The sequence below is a fragment of the Capsella rubella genome, unplaced genomic scaffold (genome assembly GCF_000375325.1).
Source record: "Capsella rubella cultivar Monte Gargano unplaced genomic scaffold, Caprub1_0 scaffold_2, whole genome shotgun sequence".
Classification (NCBI taxonomy): Eukaryota; Viridiplantae; Streptophyta; class Magnoliopsida; order Brassicales; family Brassicaceae; genus Capsella; species Capsella rubella.
The window spans coordinates 12,638,833-12,660,740 of NW_006238922.1; the positions used below are offsets into that span (position 1 = coordinate 12,638,833).

Sequence of the window (21,908 nt, forward strand, 5' to 3'; positions counted from 1 at the left end):
GACGACGACGGCGTTAAAAATAAAAGTATTCGTAACGTCAGTTAACGCCGTTTCTCATGCCCGGACAAGGTGAGTTAGTTATTATGGAGGGAAGTATAGTAAGTAACGGAATACCTGCCGTTTTAGTAGCGAGAAACGACACGCCAACTAATTCCGAAAGGCATGCGTCACCGTCTACCTCATTTTAGTCATTCGACCCCTATCTTACTTTATTTTTTTCTCAATTTGTTTATATTTTCAAGAAAATATTTATTAAAATAATTTAATTATGGACTATATATGATTTATATTAAAAGACCCTTGAAAATTTTAGTGGTGGGGTATATAATATATGAACCGAATTCAAACATTAAGCTAGTGATTGTTATTTGCTCAATCATGGTACCTAAATTTCGGTTTTAGATTTGATTTCTTACAAGATATATTTCTAATTTAACACTCTTCATAAATAAAGAAAAAATGCTTATATTTTTTATATATGTTATCTAATTTTAGGTTTTACAGAAAGCTCACTCTCTTATTATTTTGAGAGAAAACTCAAGGGAGTTTTAACCGGTTGAATATATGTTTTCAGAACTTGAAACAAAAGTGAATTTTATAGTTCATTGACCAAGCCAGGACTGATAAACAAAAAACACTAAATACCAAAACACGTAAGTTACATTCAATATTTTTTTCTTTTGTTAAAAAGTTACATTCAATATTGAAGATGAAATTAATAAGGGAGATCAGAAACAAATGAAAAAAAAGTGCAAGTATATATAATGTTTGGTAATATTTAACCCATAAGGTTGAATAATTTAATGGCGTAGTGGATGAGAAATGAAAGTGGCAACAAACTGAGTCTGAGAGAGATCAAAAACATAAACCAGAAGATAAGGAAACGTAGACTCTTCAGTTGGTGTGATACTTTTGTTTCTGCCACGACAACGCCACTCGATCTTATTACGTATCTCTCTCATATATATTTTTCTAACTTAAGTCTTAATTAGTGTTTATTATATTAAACCCAATCATCAATCATTTTCTCTATTAAATAATTGCAACTTGTCTTGTAAAATTTCTAGTTAATACATCGAATCAAAAGACCGTGCTCCAATAATTCGCATGATTTTTGGGAGCCGAATTCTTTAAATGTTAGCCTTTTTATTACTATAAAAATGGAGGAACTGATTACAAGCTTTGTACGTACTAACCCTAAATTATGATCATACTCCATATTTTTCTATACAATAGTATACGATATTCGAGTTTTCCGAATATATTTTTAATTCTGGGGACAATTCTTTGAACGGTTTTCCAAATGTGTAGTTATATACCCTTGGTCCTATGGTTGGTCCAAATGATACAAAATACATTTTGACTATAGAAACTTTTGTTGGCAAAATCAAGATGGAATGATTTTTTATATATATCAAGAAATTTTGATTCGATTTGTTTGATCAAATGAGCTTGTTCGAGTTATTGGTATTTTGACTTGATCAGTTGTTTCAAATTTAAACTGATAATTAATGAGATACTTTATATTGTCCACACAAAAAAGAAAAAAAACGCAAAGAAGCGTGAATCATGACAATAATAATTCATAAGCAAAAAGAAAAATCATGACCATAAATAATACTACATTTTTGTCCAAAAAAAAAAAAATAATACTACATTTAAAACTAAGGAGAGCTACACCACGGACATGCATGTCACAGTTAGGGCAATTTAATAGGATTAAATGTGTAGCAAAAATAACGAAATTTAAATGATGATGATATTTTTGGCCACTTATTTATCTTACCTTTCATTGATTACTTCCTTTAAATAAATTTCTATATTATATAGTAGTACCCTCAATGATAGAGAATACGTGTATTCTTTAATTGATCATTAACTCATACTGAAGACGAAATGACAATGGACATTAACCTAAAATATCTACATTAAATATAATAATTTTTTACATCAACCATAAATAATATAAAAACCCCCTAATTGCATGGTTGAAGAAACAAACATTAATCAGTAACAAAACTAGAATGATGTGGATGATTAAATTCGACTATTTGCACTGAACAAAAAGAATCAGTAACAAAAATGACCACGATATATTAACAAATTAATCTCTGCAACATGCATGACGTTGATGTTTCTCTAACTTGTTGATGGAAGTCATTGAAAAACTCGTTCTTCTTTTTTTTTGTTGGTGATCACTGGAGGGGCTAAAATGATTGCTTTTGGACCTACTAGGAACTGAGATGCTTCTACCTACGTATTAAACTCTCTCTCTCTCTCTTTTTTTCTTGGCGAAATATATAACGAAGAAGAAAATATAGAAGAAAAATAATATTTTGGTTACAACATAATTAAAAGTTGTTAAATTCAATAGATTTTGTGATTGAATAAGACCTTTTTATTGTAACAACATATATATCTGGCTTGTTTACGTGTCACAATTTTGATGCTTATAATTTATTGTCACATCTATTTATAGAGGTTGGTATTGTTCTTGGTCCATGCACGTGAATTCTATATATTCTTATTAAGATTACTATGCATTCTTAAATTTTAACGTTTCAGTCGTGTATTATATAGTCATAGGTGGTGCCGAAATGGGCTTAGTAAGTTAGCACTGAAATTGGGCCTTATTCCATATTCTGGATATAGATATTCTCTTTCTCGATAATATAGATATTTAAGGCCCAAAAAAAGGAGCCATGTATTCGGCCCATGTAATATCTTACTATCCTTTAAAATTCTTATCTTTTAAATTCTTGTATATATCCAAAAATGGCACAAGGAGAAAACTTGTTTTTATCTAACGTAATTTAAAACAGCTCGATTCTAATATGGTAATTTTATGATAATATGACATGTGTATCTAGAATATAATTTATTTTTATTTTTATATGTAAGTATGTAACACGCAGACTGTTATAGATTTTCTATAGCATACTAGAACTTATGATAAATTTAGACCTATGAAGCTATACAGTATATGCTTTGTAGGAAAATTATACCTTTTTCTTTTATTAGGAACATTAAACTTTTGATAGTGTAATATTATTAAACTTATGTCGTCAACTACTGAAACTTTAATAATATTTTTGAAAACTTACTGTATTATTATATCCCTCCTTTTTCTTAATCATGAAAAGGAAAAAAAAAATGATAATATGGATGCAATAATAGAACCAATAATTTAGATTTATGGTGTATATAAAGTAAAGAAAAAAAATGGAGAAGTTGGCAGAACGAGCTAGAAGACATATATGCCCTTGAGGGATATTGTGTTCATTAAAAGGGGTTTGACCTTGTCGCTTAGTTGAGTTGACCATAACCACGTGGCGACCTCGGAGAGCGAGTAGACTATCTGCGTCTACGTAAGCCTTTTTAAACGTAAGCAGTGGAGAATTAGATACTCGCACTTTCCTAAAATATTTTGGTTCAGAGCAAATCTTAGCTGTATAGTATTTTCTCTTTTCCTTCAATTCGAGAAACTGTCTACGAAGGTTTCCCTTTTTCGTCTAAGTTTGATTCAGTTCTTGTTCGCCCTTCTTCTTGAAGGTGTGCTGTCTTTTTTGGGTAAGTCTTCTATGTTTTTTCAGTTATAGAATTTAAATCACCTAAGTTACCTGTCTTGTCTTTATTTGCTTCAAAATTTCTTGCTTGAAGCTGTTCTGCTCTGTTCTTCAGGGTCTCAACCTATTGAGTTTGATCAGATTCCTTTAATAATAAATATCGTGCTTAAACCCGTTTCCCAAATATGAATCCCCCTTTGCTGAGTTCTGTGAGCCCAACTAGGTGCTTTAATGTGTGAAGTATTTGATATAGTTGAGATGATTTTTTTAGTGGATTATATGTAGTTTCTAGCTCCTTGAATGTTTAAGTACGCTCCCCCCTAATGTAACTGGAATTTTCCTGTTTGTATAATACGTTAGATACTTGGATGTGAATGTGTGTTGTGTGTTTTTTTTTTTGCTTTTGGACACTAGTTAGCTGGAAGGAATTGGCTGAAGCAATGCAGTTATATCATCATCCATACTCATTAGACAGCCAAAGAGTGAGACTAGCTTTGGAAGAGAAAGGCATTGATTACACATCATACCATGTGAATCCCATCACTGGCAAGCACATGGACCCTTCCTTCTTTAGGATGAATCCCAACGCCAAACTTCCCGTCTTCCGGAATGGTTCTCACATCATTTTGGACACTATTGAGATCATAGAGTATGTACCCACCCACCCACCATTGTTCATATATATAGTCTTCCCCTTTCTTTTAATAATTTAATGCTTTTTGTGTGGTTTTTTTTTTTTATAAACATTTTACAGGTATTTAGAGAGAATAGCTGAGGTTTCTTCTGGTGTAGAAGATGCTACTTTTGGTAGAGAAGTTCTTGAATGGATGCGGAAGATTAGGGAATGGGACTCCAAGCTTTTCACTCTTGCCCACATACCGGATAATCGTCGCCTTTATGTTTCCAAGTTCTTGAGGATGGTTGTCATTGCAAGGATGGCTGAGTCTCCAGACTTGGCTAGTGCCTACCATAGGAAGCTAAGGGAAGCATATGATACAGAAGACAAACTAAAAGACCCTGGGGCCTTAAGAAGAAGCAAAGACCATTTGCTTAGGCTTCTAGATGAGGTTGAAACAAAGTTAGAAGGGACAACGTACGTGGCAGGGAATGAGTTTAGTATGGCTGATGTAATGCTAATCCCGGTGCTAGCTCGGTTATCACTGTTGGATTTAGAAGACGAGTATATAAGTAGTAGGAAGAATCTTGCTGAGTATTGGATTATTGTGAGAAAGAGACCAAGCTACAAGAAGGTAATTGGAAGGTACTTTAATGGATGGAGAAAATATGCAACTCTTGTAAAAACTTGGATGTTTGTTAGAGTCAGAAGTTTGCTCAGGAAATATTGAACTGTCAAAAGTTTGGTTTTATTTTTTCTTTCTCACTTTTACATTTTACAGGACATGGCTTGTAGAGTTGAGAAAAAGACATTTACCTTTGATCACCTACAAAATATGAGAAGAATATGTAATTAAGAAGTTTGGGATGCAAAGATTTCAGGGTAACTTTAAAAACTTCTTTTGCAGAAGATAATAAAGAATGTGGTTTGCTTTTACAATGAAATGTGACCTTTTAATTATAGTAGAAACTTTTTTGCTTTTGGTCATAAACAAAAGAATTTAGAATATACTGAAAAAGAGTTGAAAAGGAAAGAAAAGAAACGCATATGAGTCCCCTAAAGGGGATTTTCCTATGAGCCAAACTAACCAATCAACCACTATAATTCTCCTCAAGTGCTGCATTGTCTCCATAACAACTTCATGGGCTGTACTTTCTCTAAAGTTAAGAATACTTAATTGTTGAGTTTCTTCTCTACAGTTAGATTTTCAGGTATAGGGCTGCTTGCTGTTTTTCCCCACCCATTATTCCGCATCCATGGAGGAATGTTCTGTTTCTGTTGCCGAAAGTAACTTGTTCCTATATCAGAGGAAAACTCTCTCTTCCGGTTTGGAGGGGTTGAGTCAGTCACGATACCAGTTGTAGCCGGTGAAATCTCATTGGAGCAAGTCGGGATCCTCATGGAGGAAGAACAGGCTGTTCCGTTTCTCTTGGCATAAAACTCTCCATGAGACACTGGCGGTAGAGGTGGAAATGGATAGAACGGCATGCCAGGAGCAACAGACCAGGTGGTTGGGTCCTCTTTGTCGGGTGAACCAAATTGATGAATGATGCTAAGTGGAATCCCATACGAGACCGGTAACCGAGAAAGGAACTTTTGTTGTGGCTGTGCGGTAATTGCAAATGCATCAGGCACATCCGTGCAGGGTAATGAAAACCCGGGTGGAAGGTCATCTTGGGTATCCTGATTTCCTTTAGTTTCATCTGTTTGATGAGACAAGATAGTCATGGTTCTTTGTTCTTTTGTCATAGACGGCTGGTCCCACCTACTTTTGCGCTTGCGTCCATTTTTCTCGGGAAGACTGGAATTAGGTTCTGAATATCTCTCAGATAAAGATGCTGTTTCAGGAGTTGCAGCCCTTGATGATATGACAGACGCAACTGGTTCTGCAGGTCTTGGGGACTGATGATCATATCTAGGTTCTTGTGATGCTCTGAACCTACTGTTTATAGGCGACCTCATAGACTCTGATCTTTCCTCCCTGTCGATGCGCCTAGGTTTTCTGTAAGCCTTAGGGATCCATCTATCTCGGAAATTCCGTGCAATTTGATGAACCTGCAGGCAAACAAGTAAAAATAATTGGAAATTAAAAGCTAAACACTAGATACTCATCTGACCAAGGTCCAAAATTAAGGATCACTAAACAAATCAAGAGTCCAAGCTTCAATACAGTTTCACAAGAGTAACTGGGACGCCTGGTACCTGTTTGTCGTCATGCTCGGTGAATGATAGAATAGAATCTTTAAAGCTGCACGTTGATAAACATTAATTGTCATATTGCGTCCTAAGAGAATCAAAAGAACTAAGGTGTAAAAGCAAGGTTTTATAAAGACAGATGAAAACTACTTTTAGCATTCACATTGTCAAGTATGAAAAGTTACGCATGGAACATATTAGTATGAAAAGGTAATGTAATTTACTAGACAGCCAAATTCAATATTCTACTAGTGACAGCATAATTTATTTTCATATGTTGGTTTCCACTCGATCTGATAAGAAACAATATCTGGTCAGATGAATAGCAAAGGTGACAGGCCATGATTAAACTTTACTAACCTTTCCATCGCTGCACAAGGAGGCCTTCTAATTATATGCTCCAATGCAAGGATTTCCCTTGTAGCAAGATACTCTAATACCTGAAAGTAAGTACAGTCACATTGACTTGTAAGCAAGCTAGAAAACTTAAAAAAAAGCATCAGCTGGAAAAGTTAATTTCAAAATTTTCTGCTATTCACATTGCCTAAGACACCAGAAGAATGCCTTCGGGCTTGAAGTATAATTAACCAACTTGATGAGAAATAAATTTAAAGATAACAAACGCGAAGTGTGTTCTGATAATACATAAACAAGAAGCATCAGGTTAAAAGGAATGTACCTTCAGAAGTTTCCGGAGAATAGGGGTCTTTTTAAAATCACTCCGGTATTGTTTCATGATATTATGTAACATTTGCAGACCTGGATGTGGTTTGAGGGTTATTTCATCTTTACGAGATAAGGGAAATTCATAAGATTAAAAAAGGGGCACATGGACCAATCTAGTAGAAGATTGACGTACCATTCTTGTTGATGACGTCCACTAGAACAGATTTTGACTTTGTCTTCAAAAGGGCATCAAGAATCATTGAAAGATCTCGATTGCTGCATAGACGAACAGGAATTTGTTCAGGCACAAAATGCAGAGTATAAAAAACCTACAATGGTTACAAAGATAAGGTCAGATTCTTGAAGACCTTTGAATTCCTTCATTATTTGTGCCTCGGGAAGCAGCAGTGAGAAGCAGAAGTTTTAAGTAGCCTTTTGCTGAATCCTGTTTGTGTAAGAAAAGAAAACCAACTATGTATGTTGAGGTACTAAGACTAAAGATAATTCAAGTGGAAAGAATCAATTAAAAGTGCACGATCTTGCAAATCAACCAAAAAAAAGAAAGCCTTTGAAAGGAGCAAAATATGATGTCTTAACCTTATATAACATCTAATTGGAGTGTAATAATGCTATATAAAACTTACCCTCCGCTTGCTTATCCCTCCCGCAGCATCTAGTAACTCGTTCAGTTTCCCTTCAACTGCGAAATTGGTGATGTTATTAGCAAATATGACTAAACGATGTTGGTATCTTAACAATTCATGTTTAAAACGAGTACAATACATGTTTCAATACGCCCGCTAGGAGAAACGTCCTCTGATCCTTTAGATTTGATGGGTTGCTGTTGCAACTTACTCACTGGTATAATCTGTGCTTTGTTAACACCAGGAAGACTTCCTCCTTTTTCTCGCTTACTAGACCCAGATGAACGAGAAGTTTTCATGCGAGGACGGGGTCGTGGAAGTATCTTTTTATCTTCGCTCAATCCATCCTTTGTCGTCTTATCAGCATTTGTACCATCCGCGGACAGTTTGCTGAGAGAACTGGACGTGGCAGATGTGCTTTTAGTCTTCTTTTCAACAGGAACCTCCTGCTCGAGAGGACTAATAGGCATGCCAGACGAAAGTTCCTTCAGAACTTCAGTTGGTTGAAGAGGTGGAAGAATTTCTCTCTCTGGAAGTTTTACAGATACCGAGCTCTGTGTTTGGGAATTACCAGGAGAAAGGTCCTTGGAACCATTAACCATTTCAGAGTTCTGTGGCTTTTGCTCGTCAACGTCATCAATGAAGGTCCTAGATGTTGCATCTAAGATTCCTTCCCCACTTTCATCATCATCAAGGATCACAAGTTCAGGATACTCTTCATCTGAATCACTTTGAATAATTACATCACCGTTCAGAGGATCCCCCCCAATATACCCTCGGCAATGTGACGATCCGCAATAGCACTTTTTGGCAGCAGCACCGAAAACCCTCACATAGTTGTAGTCAAATGTCAACTCCTGACCCTGGCACCGAACCAGACAGATTAAATACTACTGAAAGGATACTTGCAAAGTCGCAAGTGTGGGAAAGCTTACCTTCTTAAGATCTTTCATAGAGAATATTCCAACGCAAATTTCACCATTCACCATCCACTACAACATTTAAGAAGGAACAAATGAAAAGCATACACATAAGAAAGCAGAAAAAAAGAAGCAGACGAGCTCAAAAAGAAAGTTCCCAACACAGATCACTGAATTTATAATCAGACCACGAGGCAAATTATCGCACAGAAGGCTTTGTAGTCACCTTTTCAGTACGGCAGTTTGGTTCACAGCTATGGTTAATGAAACGCCCTAAATTTCCCTTTGCACCAGCATCTATTACCTGCGTTAACAAAAAAAAAAAACTTAAGGAGTTATTGCAAGGTGCAACATAGAGCATAGCTTCCAAAAGAAATACAAGATAGGAATTAAAGCCAGTGCAGGTGGCATGCTAAGGAATACAATTATTACAAATACAACCAACAGAAGTAACCTCTCTTTAAATAGGCCAAATAGATAATTTAGTAAAACCCTTTGACGCTTTTCTGTAAAAAATAGCTGAGACATTTTAGTCTGCAACCGTTAGAGCTTGAGTAAAAATAGTGATACTGATTAAGATACAGCCGAGTATCAGATGAAAGAAGAAACTACGACAAGATAATTGTCCATTCATCTTACTCTTGCAAAGGAATTTTCTTTTTGGCGCGTATGTGAATCAAATAAGAGACGTAAAAGATCAAACTTCGCTTCTCTAAATATGCTATATAATTTCAGAAACGAGACACATTCTGGCAATCATACGTCATTTTTACTGTCCATCACACATTATTCAACAACTCCACCACAGCTTTAAACAGCAAATCACTAACCATTTCAATCAAAGATGAAGAAAAAGAAGCAGCTGAGTCATTAAAAGGAAAGATGTTTACCTCATTCCCATTCAGTGTCATGAAATAGAAATGTTTCTGACCCTTGCAAGCATATTCTTTTTGGCGAGTCTCATAAGATTGCATATCAAGCACCTGATATGAGTAACCCACAATATACGCGTGTATGAATAAAGACACAAATAAGGTAAGACAAATTATAAGTGATCATATCCTCCCAAGAGTTGAAAGATCATCACAAACATACCTCTCCAACATATTCAATAAGGAATTGCCCCTCTCGTACATCCTCGAGCAATCTTAGGCCATAACCCTTCTTACCAGATTGGAATCTCTCAAACTTAACATACTTCCGTTTTTGAAACTGCAGAAATATGAACCAAAAGAGTGAGAATGATATAACTAACTATGAATGTAACCCTTTCGCTTGCAAGCAAGACGTTATACCTGCTGATTTGAGCACAAATTGCCAGCCGGGCAGGTACCTTGAAGACATTCAATGTTAAGCATTCTATTCAGGCATTCTTCTCCACAACCCAACCTACCATCAGGTGGTGGTTTGCAGTGACAAACCATTATCTGTCCCAAATAATAGAAAACACAATAACTGACTAATAATTCTAAAAAATGATAGAATATTGAGAGCACAAGCACAATTTCTACTGAAGCATAACTAACATAACAGCAAGACAAAATACAAGGAAATTAACCTCATCGATTGTTTGATTTTTACGATTGCGATGAAGAAACTGGTTTGTTTTTATAGCCTTGAAGCACGCCTTTTGCTTACCTGAAGCATTACAGGCATAAAAACAGAATAAAAATTTAGTTAGGCGGAAAATCATATAAACTATTCTAGCAAAGGGTACTCTCAAGGTTCCCCCATATCAAATTATAAGCACCTGTCAAACGCTTGCTCTTCTGTTCCTTTTCTTTCCCTCTTTTGGCCGCATCACAATCATACGCGTCTGCTTCATCCTGTCCTATGCCTAGTTCTTCATTAATATCTTCATTTGACATCTCTTGAGATTTTGAGCAATCCGCAAATTTTTTATCTGAGTTGTTCTTACAGATCCTTTAGACAATAGAGAATCCATATTAGATATAGAGAAAGTATACAAAATCTGAATGAAGTAGCAACTAAGGAAAGGATATATAACAGCTATGAACAGGAAGGATGAACATCAAAAGATGAAAGACTCCATGCTGATTATACATTTGACACTTAATAATACATACCATCTGGAGCTCTCATCAATTGATCCTACAACAGAAGAAGGAATCCGTCGCCATTTAAAGCAATCATCACATCGAACCCAGGCACTCTCTGAGGAAGAGCTATCCTCAATAGTAACGTCCACAACCATTTCCCTATGGCCCACATCTGATGATATGGTACCATTAACGGTACATGTTTTCCCAATATCAGCATCTAGAAGAGCACCTATTACATGAGTTCACCCAACTTTAAAATTAGTGTAACCAACAGAGTGGAAGTATCATAACGAAACGAAAACATTGAGATGCTATTCAGGTAAGCAAAAAATAGTTCCCTCAGATATTTGGGAAACAAGAAAGGTGTAGAAAATGGACAACTATTCTTAGAGCTAATCAAAAGAGTTATACCTGTTGTCTCGAGAGACTCTTTTCTCTCTATTTCAAGATGATCCCTATCATCTCTTCCAATACTGCTATTCATGGGTTTGAGTTGCTCTACCCCCTCATGAGATTCATTTTTTCTCTTGTCTTTAGGAGATTCCGAAAACTTGGATTTCCCTTTCTTTGTTCCGTTGCTTTTAGACTTAGGATGTTTACCCTTTTTTGCACTGGTAATTAGATGTGAACCATAATTTAAAGGAGATTTTGAAAGAACCAATTCATCTTTGTTTTCTAATCCTCTGTCCTTGTTGACCGCATCCTCTGGAGTACTGAAAAAACCATGATGCAAACCCCCTTTATGTTCAATACTGACAATAGAATCAGGCACAGAGTTGATAACTTCGGAATCTGGTGAAGTTTCAGCGTCTAGGGACCGCGTTTCAGTGGCCCTCTCGCACTCTTCAATCATTACACTAGAAGAAACGAGTGGATCATCTGAAACATCACTCACCAGCTTCCTGCATAACCCCCCATCTTGGTTACTATTCTCATCCCTAATAGAATCAGATAAGTGCTGATATAAACGTTTCTCCACAGGGCTGCTTTTCTCTTCCAAGTTCTCCTTAGTTTCCATTGTTCTTAGTTTATCCTCAACAAAATTTGTTGATCTTGGCGAATCCAAACCTGTCCCTGCCTTAACAATGCCATTAGCAGGCAAAGAGTTACCACTGACCTTAGAGACTGTAATGTTCAGAGGATTTTGGCCACCACCAAATTTAACTTTCAAACGAAGGCAAGAGCCAGTTGATACTTGGGTGTTTTTCTTAGATCCTTCTACATATCCATTTTGAAAACTTCGATTATATTCTCCATTATTAAGATTGCTCTGAGATTTCTGTGGGCCATGATGCGGAGGTCCATCATAGGGAATATTATTGCTCTGTATGAAGATTTCAGAGGTCCTGCTTGATGATCCCCACTCAGATGAACGGCTTGTTTTTACAAGAGAACTCCTCTTCTGCTTTGAACACTTAAAAACTGATTCAAGGTTTCTTTCTGATTGTTTCTTTCTAGAAGATTTTCTCTGACGAGGAGCATTCTTTTTTGTCTGCACCAGTTTACACTGTTTACCATTTCGCGCCTTCCTTTGGGAAGATGACAAGCCAATTTCACAAAAATTAGTCCCTGATGCAGAAGCAACTTCACCACCTATTCTGCCATTGCCATCCACTATTCTGAGTGGCTCAACTGCATTGTCAGGATTACAGATTTCAGTGCCTCGATTTTCAAAGTTCAATGGAGAGTTCCATATCAAAGACGAGTCAGTAATAGGGGAGTTGGCTTCCATACCTAAAGTAGTTTCATCTATCGGTGATATCTGACTAAAACTTTCAGCCCTCAGATCAGCAGCTATACCATTATTCATACTCAAAGCAGCCACAACCCTTTCACTTGACAAATCACCAACATGATCCTTAAGCATCTTATCGTTCTTCTCAGAAAGATCAGTGTCAAGCTCCTCGTCCTGTACCAGCTTCAAATCTGGTTTGACTGTCTCTGTGTCTGCGATGTCATCAAGATCATATGCACATTGGCCACCGTCATTGTTACTTAGCATTTCTGTGATAGCTAATGAAGGGGATACCACAATAGGCACATTGCCTTCATCACACGAATCAATCAGATAATTTTCTGTGGCGCTACAGCCAAACAAACCAGAGTCCATTAATGGATCTGGAAACGGACAACTCTGAAAGATAGATATATCATCAGAAGAACCAGAATCTTGATCACTCAATGATTCATTTCTTTCTTCCTTATCTCCACTGTCAAAGGTGGAGCTAATACCATCACTTCCAACTTCATCAGGTTTTTTGTGCTTTACGGTTTCCAAAGACCCTAATTGTTCTGGTACATCACCATTCAAAAAATTCGACTCATTCTCTATTCCATTGTCCCCTACAGGCAATATTGTGCCAGCATAGCCTTCATCTTCTATAGCCTCTGGATCTCCTTCCTCTTGCATACTACCAGAAAAAATGGATGCAAGGGGAAATTTTGTGTCCTGACTCTCCTTACCATTATCCTGCGTGTTGCAGTTCACCAGTAAACCAGCATCATAAATGAATTCTTGAGTTTGTTCAAGCTCATCTGAAACCACTCCCTGCTTCTGAGTGTCTTCAGCGTTGCAACAAACATCTAGACCATCATCAGAGTTCCCAGCATTTTCTTTACAGTTATAGTTTTCATCTCCCATTTTCTCGCTCTCCATAAAGCAGGTCCGTTGACCCTCCTCCATACTTGAGTTAACAACGGATTCTATCTGAGGAGTCTCCAAACTAGTGACTGCATCTATATTGTACCCAAAAGAATTCGATTTCTCAGATAAAGTGTCATTGATGTCCATCGCAAGATTCGAACCTAGAGAGTTAGCATTCAAATCGCCAGAAAGAGAGCCACACCCAGAAGGGTCACTAATACCGTTTTCCTTGCAATCCATCGTAATGCCACCTGATTCAAAGCCATCAAATTAGCATTCTCAAAAAAATAAAAGGGGTTTTCATGAAAAATTCGTTGAAGTAAGCTATTTGGTAAAACAAACCATGCAATGATTCAAGTACCCTTAAGAGATTCTCAATAAAAACACAGCCCCGTGTTAAGATGATCCAAGGAATCAATCAGACAGAGATTTAAAAAAAAAAAAAATTGAGAAGGTCAACCAAAGCTAACTCAATACAAAAGAAGTCTCAATCAACAACATTGATGATGGCAGCTAACAAAGCCCTCCGATCTCCTATGATTTATAAACACGCCGCAAGGAGACTCAATAAAATAGAATTCGTCACCCCACATGAAAATATCAAAAAGTTGAAAAAAAAAAACGAAACCCTAACCTCATGAATCAGAAGAAGGGATAAAGCGAATGGTAACGAACATAAGCTCTGGGAACACGAGAAACGGATAAAACCCTAAGAGAGGCGGAGACGATTACGATGGCAGATAGAGAGAGAAGGAATCGGCAGTAGGGAAGAGACAACGCGAGGCGGTCAGTTTTTTTTTTTTCTTTTTTTTTTTGAGATACCGATTTCTTTTCTTCTTTTTCTCTTTTTCAGTAAAATATTTTATGTAATCCTCAAACGTTGCTACTTGCTATTCCCAATTTATAAAAGTTTTATGTTGTTCCTAATTTGATTTGGACTCAAAGGTCTTTTCGTTGTTGAATGTATTTTGTCTTTTTTTTATATATATAAATTCAATGATTACAATGAACTTTTTTAATCGACGACCAAAACAAACATTAATTTGTTGTCAAACAAGAAAAAAAAGATTTATTTTTGGGTTTTTTTATTTATTTATTTCTTACCCCGACATGGCGACATCTGTTAGAAAAATAAAAGTTATAACTTTTTTCATAGAGAAAAAAATGCACACCAGCTTTTCTCTAAAAATGCCCTTCGCCAATTTATTTCCAAGATATTCAGATCTATGGGAGAGTCTCGTGGTTCATTCAGAATGGTCCCAAAGGTGGTCCTTATATAAAATATCAAAATGAAACTGTGATATATTTTATTAGCTTTTTTATTTTTATTTATTAGCTTCCTTGTTCTATGATTTTACTTGATTGTGCGTTCGTTCCCATAAAAGCTTCTCCGCCCACTCTTCGATAATGCTTTATCGTTACAAAAATTAGAGTGTATTGTAAGTCTACCAAACCTAGTTATTATTATTAATACATACAATCAGACCCTTCGTAATTATAACATCAGTTCACAGCTCCAGACACTAATGGTTAACTGCTTTGTCTTTTCATTGTTGAAGTTGCAAACAAATGTGATGTGATACCATGATGAGCTAGCCAAGCATTTATCCGAACCAGAGTCTTGTTAACGAATTTGAGCCACATACTGAATTGGACCAAACCCTTGCTGTGCACAATAATTATTGATATCTTTATCACTATAATAAGCTGAACTCTCGAAAATTAATAAGGATTCTTACACGAAACAGTTTGGCTTACCGCACAGTTGTCCACTTTTCTTCTAGTACTTCACCTTCTTCCTTGTCCGCATCATCCATATTGACCATGAACTAGCGGTTGCAATAGAACTTAGAGGTTTGGAGGTTTAAAGAGCAAAGACGAGATACGTAAGATCTCTTTGATAAAATATTTTGGGGATATTTGGATGGAGGTGATGTCATATTGTAAGAGATATCATTATTAAGTTAAACAAAACTCATATGCTATTATCTTGCTAACATATGATGCATTTGGTTTGGATAATATGACAATAGGCTATGGAGCATTGCTTTGCTAAAGATTAAAAAAAAAAATAGGCAATGGAGTTGAGAAAAATATCGATCCGTGACCGTAAGATGCGAGAAACATAATTAACTAAGTTCCTAATCGATCGATCTCTATAACATAACCATCTTCCACTCACTTCTCTCAAATTCAGTATCACGATATATATTGTCTTCTGGATGAATCTTGGAAATATAATCGCACAACCAATGCAACCACTATTAATTTATGGCTTTTACAATCAACAGGAGGATTTTAATTATAGTTTTTAATTGATGCAAATCATTACAAAATATGACAATGAAAAACGCTCTAGTGCAGTCTCTTCCAAAAGAAAATGCATAGCAAAGGAAACATAGAAAAAGAAATCTGCAGTTTGTGAGTAAGTAACTATATATATATAAGAATACGTACGTAAGAAGATAAACAAGGAAAACATATATCATGAATCATGATTTTTTCCATAGTTATACATGATGAATAAGATGGCTGACATTAGAATTGTCGAATTATTAATTCATCATATACAACTAATTATTACGTGGGATCATTTATCCATATATACATTGATGTTATTTGCAAGCTACTCATCCTTGGGCCGTTGGCCGTCTGCATTGCTACACACCATTATTTTCAGATTGTAAATAAGAGGGAGATGGTTGAGCATGATTGATGATATATATATTGATATGAGCTAGGATGGTGAAAAGCATCAATGGCGACACGATTCTCATCTTTTTTTTGAAAAAAATATTCAAAAGTGATATCTATGTAAGCCTTATATAAATCTTCCTTTACATATACTATGGAAACTCCTCGTACTTTGTGTTTCACATTAATGCAAAAATAAAGTTGTAGGACAAAAATAATAATAATGACCCTTGACATTTCCGTAATTAATTAAATTAATATTACTACTATATACATATCATACTAAGTTTTACTATAAACCAAAAGCTAAACAAGAAAATTATTTCCGATCATTAGATTATCATTAACAGCTCTAAGCAAATTTATTTTATCTATAGACAAAAAAATTAATGCATATTAATCAATGAGAAAAGAAAGATACATTGTTTTTTCTATTTTTTTATTTGTTATTTTTTAAATAAACTGATTTTAACGTTATTTAGGCATTTTTTTCTTGCTCTCAAAAAGTGCATTTAAATTTGCATACTGCCTAAATAATGTTAAAATCAAAAAAATAAAAATATCTGGCTGATAAAACAAAAAATCCATTTTCCGAGAGATAGAAAAAATAAAGAGTAATAATTAAAACCTGTTCACGAGGAAGAGAAAAAAGATTAAAAGAAAAGGAAAAAATAAAGCTTAAGAAGCGTCATTGCTGGGCTATATCCCGCGCAACGTTCTAACAAAAAAAAATCATCCTCTCAGCTTCAATTTCCTCTCTCCCTCGAGAGAGAGTCTCTTCATCCAAATTCCCCGATTTCCACTCGTTGATTCTTTCAGTCACGTCGTCTCCGATCTAGGTCTCTTCAGAGTCTTAACTCTGACCCGACCCGACCCAATTCACTAATGGGGGAACCAAAGGTCCCTACCGACGACGGTTCAAATCCCGGCGAACCGTGTAAAATCTCGCCGGAGGTATTGACTTCTGGTGATCGGAAATCACTCAAGGTTGAACTTATTCTAGAGGAGACGAATATCATATCGTGGAAGAAGCTTATGAATGAGGCTACCAAGGACAACGGCTTGTTTCCTCCGTCTCCCGAACCGTCTCTCAATGCTAACCCTAACTTCGAGTTTCGCCTGGCACGGGTGAGTTTTTTGCTGTTACATCATGCATGTGTACTCACGATTCATTTTCACATATGCATTGCTCTGCTTTTGTAATTTTCGTTGTCTCTATTGGACCATTCCCTTGTCTTGTGTATCCGGGAGCTGAATTGGGTAACTCTCCTTCACATTGAGTTTGGAGCTAGGGTTTCAACTAGCTAACTCTTCCAACTGAAATAAAACTACAGCTGATTGTGATTGGGTTGTCTAGTTTTGCTGAGTAATTTGAGTTGTGGTTGGATACGTGATATGTTTACATAGTTGCAATCTCGTGAATATAGTTCTTGAAAGAACTTTGGTTCAGATAACAGCCATATTTACACAATATGTACACTAAGATTAGCTCACAAACTTTCGACAATCTTAAAAGCGCATAATAGTGATGGTTCTTTTTTCAGTTTGAAGGAATTTGGAACGGTTTGTGTTTTTCTTGCAAGTTATTTTCATATGCATTAGCATACATTTTGGATCTGATCATTGTCTAATGATTTGTTGATGTATCTAATGCAGAAGGCACCAACAGAAAATGAAATGGCTGACCAACCTCAGTCTCATCGCTATAACACCGTTATACAGAAGATTGAGAGGCTCTACATGGTTCGTTCCGCTATTTTCTTACCATTAGATGATTGTTTGATTCTTACACAGAATAATTTTCATACCATGCTCTAGAACTGCTTCTTCCACAGATTTTGATTACCATTTACTTGATAAAATAAATTTCAGGGCAAAGATAGTAGTGATGGGGAAGAGCTATATGGTGCCCCAGATGATGACGAGTATGACACTGAAGATTCATTTATTGATGACGCTGAATTGGTCAGTATATATATCCTTCATATGGTTTTCTTATGTGATCCTAGTGTATCTTGATAGTTGAGACATCGTATTTTGGTTTTTCATTGTAGGATGATTATTTTGAAGTTGATAATTCGCCAATTAAGCATGATGGATATTTTGTCAATAGAGGAAAATTAGAACGGATGTAAGTTTCTTGTCCTCTTGTTTTTGTTTGTTGTCACATTACTATTTGGCAGTCTCGTCAGTTTTCATTTGGTGATATACTGATATGTTGTGAACGTAGGCAATGTGCAGCGTAAGTATTTGCAAATAGACTTTGATATCACCTGTCCTCTCTCTTTAATTAGGGGTTTTATGCAGTGTTTCCTCAGGGCAGAAACATATGATACAGTTTTCTTGTTAACCTGGCTACTTCTTGTACTAACATATCTAGGTTGTTGTCAAAACGCATTGACTAGTTTGGTTCACCCCCAAAATATCGTTTTGTATCAATGTGGTCTCTGATTATCGATAGGATTCAGGTTTCCCAGTTTTCCTACAAATAGGCTATCTTCTATTCACCGTTATATCTAAATTGTGATTCTTTAATACAACAGTGAACCGTCAACAACATCAAACCAGCAACCAAAGAAAAGGCAAAGGAAAAAGGCAGCAAAACCTTGCGGCGATGTTGTTAATGTATCCAGAAAACAAGCCAAGATAGCTAAGACGGCTGGGGGAAAGGTAGCACCATTATTTTCAAATAGCTTTAAAAACCTATTCTAGAGTTCCAGTACAGACGATTGATTATATGAATGTGAAAGTCCAGGACCAATCAGCTGCTCCTGAGACCAATGGTTCAATGAAAGCGCAAAATGGCAACGATTCCTTAGTTTTGGAGAATGTGAAGCATACTGATAAAGCGAATCATCAGCCAAGGAATGCCACAAGTCCGAAGTCAAAGATAGATGGATCTTCTGAACCCCTTTATCCAAAATGCAGCAGCAAAAGTCCTCATCAACAATCTAATTCCCATCCTGAAAAATCTCGGCCAAACGATTCAGCAAAAACAACATTAGTTTTTCAGCAAGAAAACAGTGGCATGCATGAACTGGACGTTGCAACAGTATGCAAAAAATCTGCTCCAATAACTGTAAGTACTTAGTATATAAGAGTCCTCATTTTAGCGAAGTCTGAAATTTGAAGCAAACTTGTATTTTGGGGTCTTTCATCTTCTACATCTCCAAGTATGCTGCTCTAATCTCTGAGACTGTAGAATGATCATTAACTGTGATGATATTAACATTTAATCTTAATGTATCAGATGGCATTTATGTGTCATGCTGTGCGGCTAACACCCATTAAACGCTGTTTTGATCTTCCTGGCTAATATTTGCTTCCATTCTTTTCTTTTCTTGCATATTTTAAGTTAGGTATCTCTTAATTCTGTAATGACCTTCCTCTATTCAGAAAAAAGGTGGTTCGAATGTTAGGCCTAATTCCTCGACACTTGAGAAAGCTATCAGGGAATTGGAGAAGGTGGTCGCTGAATGTGAGTTTCCAACTGTTTGTTGTTCGTTACATGCACGAGAAGCTCAATACCATTTAGTAAACTATAATATCCAATTTATTGCAGCAAGGCCTCCTGCTGCCACAGAGAATCAAGACGTTGATGTCTCATCCCAAGCAGTGAAGAGGAGATTGCCAACTGATGTAAAATTGAAGCTTGCTAAAGTTGCTAGAATCGCGGTAATATATATATATATATATATATATTGAAGCTTGCTATATATTGCGGTAAAATTGAAGTTTGCTATATATATCAATAATATTCCGTAGATATGAAGAATAACGATAATTTTATTTTTCTTGAAGCAGGACAGCCAAGGGAATTTATCAGGAGAGTTAATCAATCGTCTCATGGGCATTGTTGGTCATCTGATACAGATTAGATCACTTAAGGTAATCATCTCTGTCTCCTGCATACCGAAACTTGTTATCGAATGGAGTTGTGATTCTTACTGAGGTATTAGAGTAGTTAGATTTTTAAGTTTCAGGTAAAAGCTCTTCCATTTCAGAAAGAGCCAACCAGATATGTGTTTATTAGTGAAGGAGCTCAAGCGCTTACGGTTTAGTAATGCTTATTGTTACAGAGGAACTTGAAAATCATGATTGATTCGGGTGACATTGCAAATCGAGAAAAAGATGCTAGATTTCAACGGATCAAGAATGAAGTTATCGAGATGCTAAATACACAAGTTCCATTATTCGAATCCCAGGTTCTCTTTCTTCTACTCTACTAGTCTCACTGATTGATTTTTTAAGGAATTTCGTATCTGGTGTTTTGCGTAGATACATTTGTTCTTGTCTATATTTTTGGATTTAAACATCCCATTTTCAATGATGCACGAAACTCAAGAGTTTTCTCTGATAATGGTTGGCCTTGGGTTAATCACCTTTACCCTTCCTTTCATTTAAACATTGAGACACATCTGATATCATGAATGAGCTGACGTAAATTGTTTTACAGGCAACCAATCAGGAAGCTGGAACATCAGATGATTTTCCGGATGTTGGCTCTGTTGGAAAGCCACCTTTTAAGAAGTTTGTCATGGATGCGGCGCTGGAGGGAAAATTGTGTGATTTATATGATATCTTTGTTCAGGTAATTAAGATCTTTCATATCCTTTCATTAACATGTTTTCCAACTTGTTGGATGTAGAGTGAAGTCTGAACACATTTTGTGCTCTGTTTTAAAAAATACTAGGGTTTGGATGAAGATTCAGGTCCACAGATCAGAAAGCTTTATGCAAATGTAAGTTCCTTGCCGGCCCTTCTCGTTTGACACTCAGTGGTCTATTTGCTTTTCAAGTCCATTCAAAATCACTACACTAGACCTCGTCTAGAATTTAGTATATCTTCCTGATTGATCTGTTTATGGATTTATTTCTTGCTCCAGCTAGCTCAACTCTGGCCAAATAAGTTGATGGACAATCATGAGATCAGGCGTGCCATTTGTCGGGAAAAGGAAAGGCGAAGAGCATTGAAAGGAAACCCTTTGAAAGAGATGGTATTTATGAAATTTTCAGCTTTATTTCCCCTTAGCTTTTTATTTGATTCTAATTGCTAGCATTTAGGTGTGAAATATATCCATTTATCATCAACTATTTCCAGAAGACTCACATTTTTCTCACTTCTTTATCATTCCTCGCCTCTTATTTTATTAAAGGATCAAACGAAGACGACAAATGGGAAACAGACACAACTAGTTCCAAAATTAGAGGGTACTACTTATCCCGACAAGGCTTTAGGTGTTGTTCTAAGTAAGCCCACCACATCCTTAGTCCAGAGGCAACCTGACAAGTCAAAGCAGCAACAGGAGAAACTAAAGGGAGCTTCGGGCAACCCTGCAGCAAAAGGAAAGACAGTGAGAAGAAAGAAAGAAAGAGGTCTAAAAGAATCTCACTTGCCCGCAGAGAAACCTCTCGTTCTAGGCTTAAAGCAGCAGACACATCCACAGGCCAAGGCACAGACACAGGCTCCTCCAGACCTGAACCTGCCAAGTTAAATACTCCGGTAGTTTCTGTAAGGCTTTTTTTTTGGTGTCAAAGTCTGGCCTTCTAGCATTGCCTTTATTTTTTGGGGTAAAAGTCTGGCTCTAGCGTTGCTTTTATTCTTCTTAGCTTACTGTTGCTTCTATTTTTTGCGACTAGTTATGATTCTCTAGTCGTTCCTTACGTATAAGACGAAGTCCTCTCTCCACTGTACAGATTAAAGATTTGAAGAGAAGCTTTGTTTTGATGGAAGAAATGAAGATACATATAAATTGGCAAAATATTACAAAACGTAAAATATCTCTTTAACTTTATCCTCTGCGCTGTTAAATTGTAGCCCAGACTAATTGATATTGAAGAACTTATCTGCACCAGGAAAATTGTTTTCGTCCGTATTAAGACTCAAGAGCTCTATGCCT

The 21,908-nt window shown here is 36.3% G+C and overlaps 3 protein-coding genes across 8 annotated transcripts; 2 read left to right on the forward strand and 1 right to left on the reverse strand.

The window, feature by feature from the left end:
* Positions 1–3,426: 3,426 nt before the first annotated feature.
* LOC17895887 (glutathione S-transferase TCHQD) lies at positions 3,427–5,190 on the forward strand. 2 transcript variants are annotated; one of them, XM_023788185.1, is made up of 4 exons: positions 3,427–3,570; positions 3,981–4,215; positions 4,321–4,816; positions 4,964–5,190. In XM_023788185.1, exons 2-4 carry the CDS (start codon positions 4,007–4,009, stop codon positions 5,036–5,038), a joined length of 780 nt encoding a protein of 259 aa, XP_023643953.1. In that variant the 5' UTR covers positions 3,427–3,570; positions 3,981–4,006; the 3' UTR covers positions 5,039–5,190. The 2 variants fall into 2 exon arrangements, with proteins under 2 accessions (XP_023643953.1, XP_006300361.1); XM_006300299.2 differs by lacking the exon at positions 4,964–5,190 and having other exon boundaries at positions 4,321–4,952.
* Positions 5,170–14,153, reverse strand: LOC17894720 (histone-lysine N-methyltransferase ASHH2). Of its 3 annotated transcripts, XM_023788184.1 has the most exons (19): positions 13,786–13,836; positions 12,406–13,566; positions 11,083–12,303; positions 10,696–10,900; positions 10,359–10,531; positions 10,167–10,246; positions 9,904–10,035; positions 9,704–9,820; positions 9,499–9,591; positions 8,835–8,912; positions 8,624–8,680; positions 7,828–8,551; positions 7,689–7,744; positions 7,413–7,489; positions 7,238–7,320; positions 7,058–7,137; positions 6,739–6,818; positions 6,385–6,430; positions 5,170–6,237 (listed from the first exon to the last, which is right to left on the reverse strand). In XM_023788184.1, exons 1-19 carry the CDS (start codon positions 13,814–13,816, stop codon positions 5,356–5,358), a joined length of 5,376 nt encoding a protein of 1,791 aa, XP_023643952.1. In that variant the 5' UTR covers positions 13,817–13,836; the 3' UTR covers positions 5,170–5,355. The 3 variants fall into 3 exon arrangements, with proteins under 3 accessions (XP_023643952.1, XP_006300643.1, XP_023643951.1); XM_006300581.2 differs by lacking the exon at positions 13,786–13,836 and adding an exon at positions 13,950–14,153 and having other exon boundaries at positions 11,083–13,566; XM_023788183.1 differs by having other exon boundaries at positions 11,083–13,566; positions 13,786–13,837.
* A 2,587-nt stretch (positions 14,154–16,740) lies between these two features.
* Positions 16,741–21,741, forward strand: LOC17894254 (ubinuclein-2). 3 transcript variants are annotated; one of them, XM_023787326.1, is made up of 14 exons: positions 16,741–17,137; positions 17,666–17,752; positions 17,882–17,974; positions 18,064–18,140; positions 18,553–18,679; positions 18,765–19,088; positions 19,406–19,487; positions 19,572–19,684; positions 19,811–19,897; positions 20,089–20,214; positions 20,466–20,600; positions 20,703–20,750; positions 20,895–21,005; positions 21,165–21,741. In XM_023787326.1, exons 1-14 carry the CDS (start codon positions 16,895–16,897, stop codon positions 21,501–21,503), a joined length of 1,992 nt encoding a protein of 663 aa, XP_023643094.1. In that variant the 5' UTR covers positions 16,741–16,894; the 3' UTR covers positions 21,504–21,741. The 3 variants fall into 3 exon arrangements, with proteins under 3 accessions (XP_023643094.1, XP_023643096.1, XP_023643095.1); XM_023787328.1 differs by having other exon boundaries at positions 17,669–17,752; XM_023787327.1 differs by having other exon boundaries at positions 16,743–17,137; positions 19,814–19,897.
* Positions 21,742–21,908: the final 167 nt, after the last annotated feature.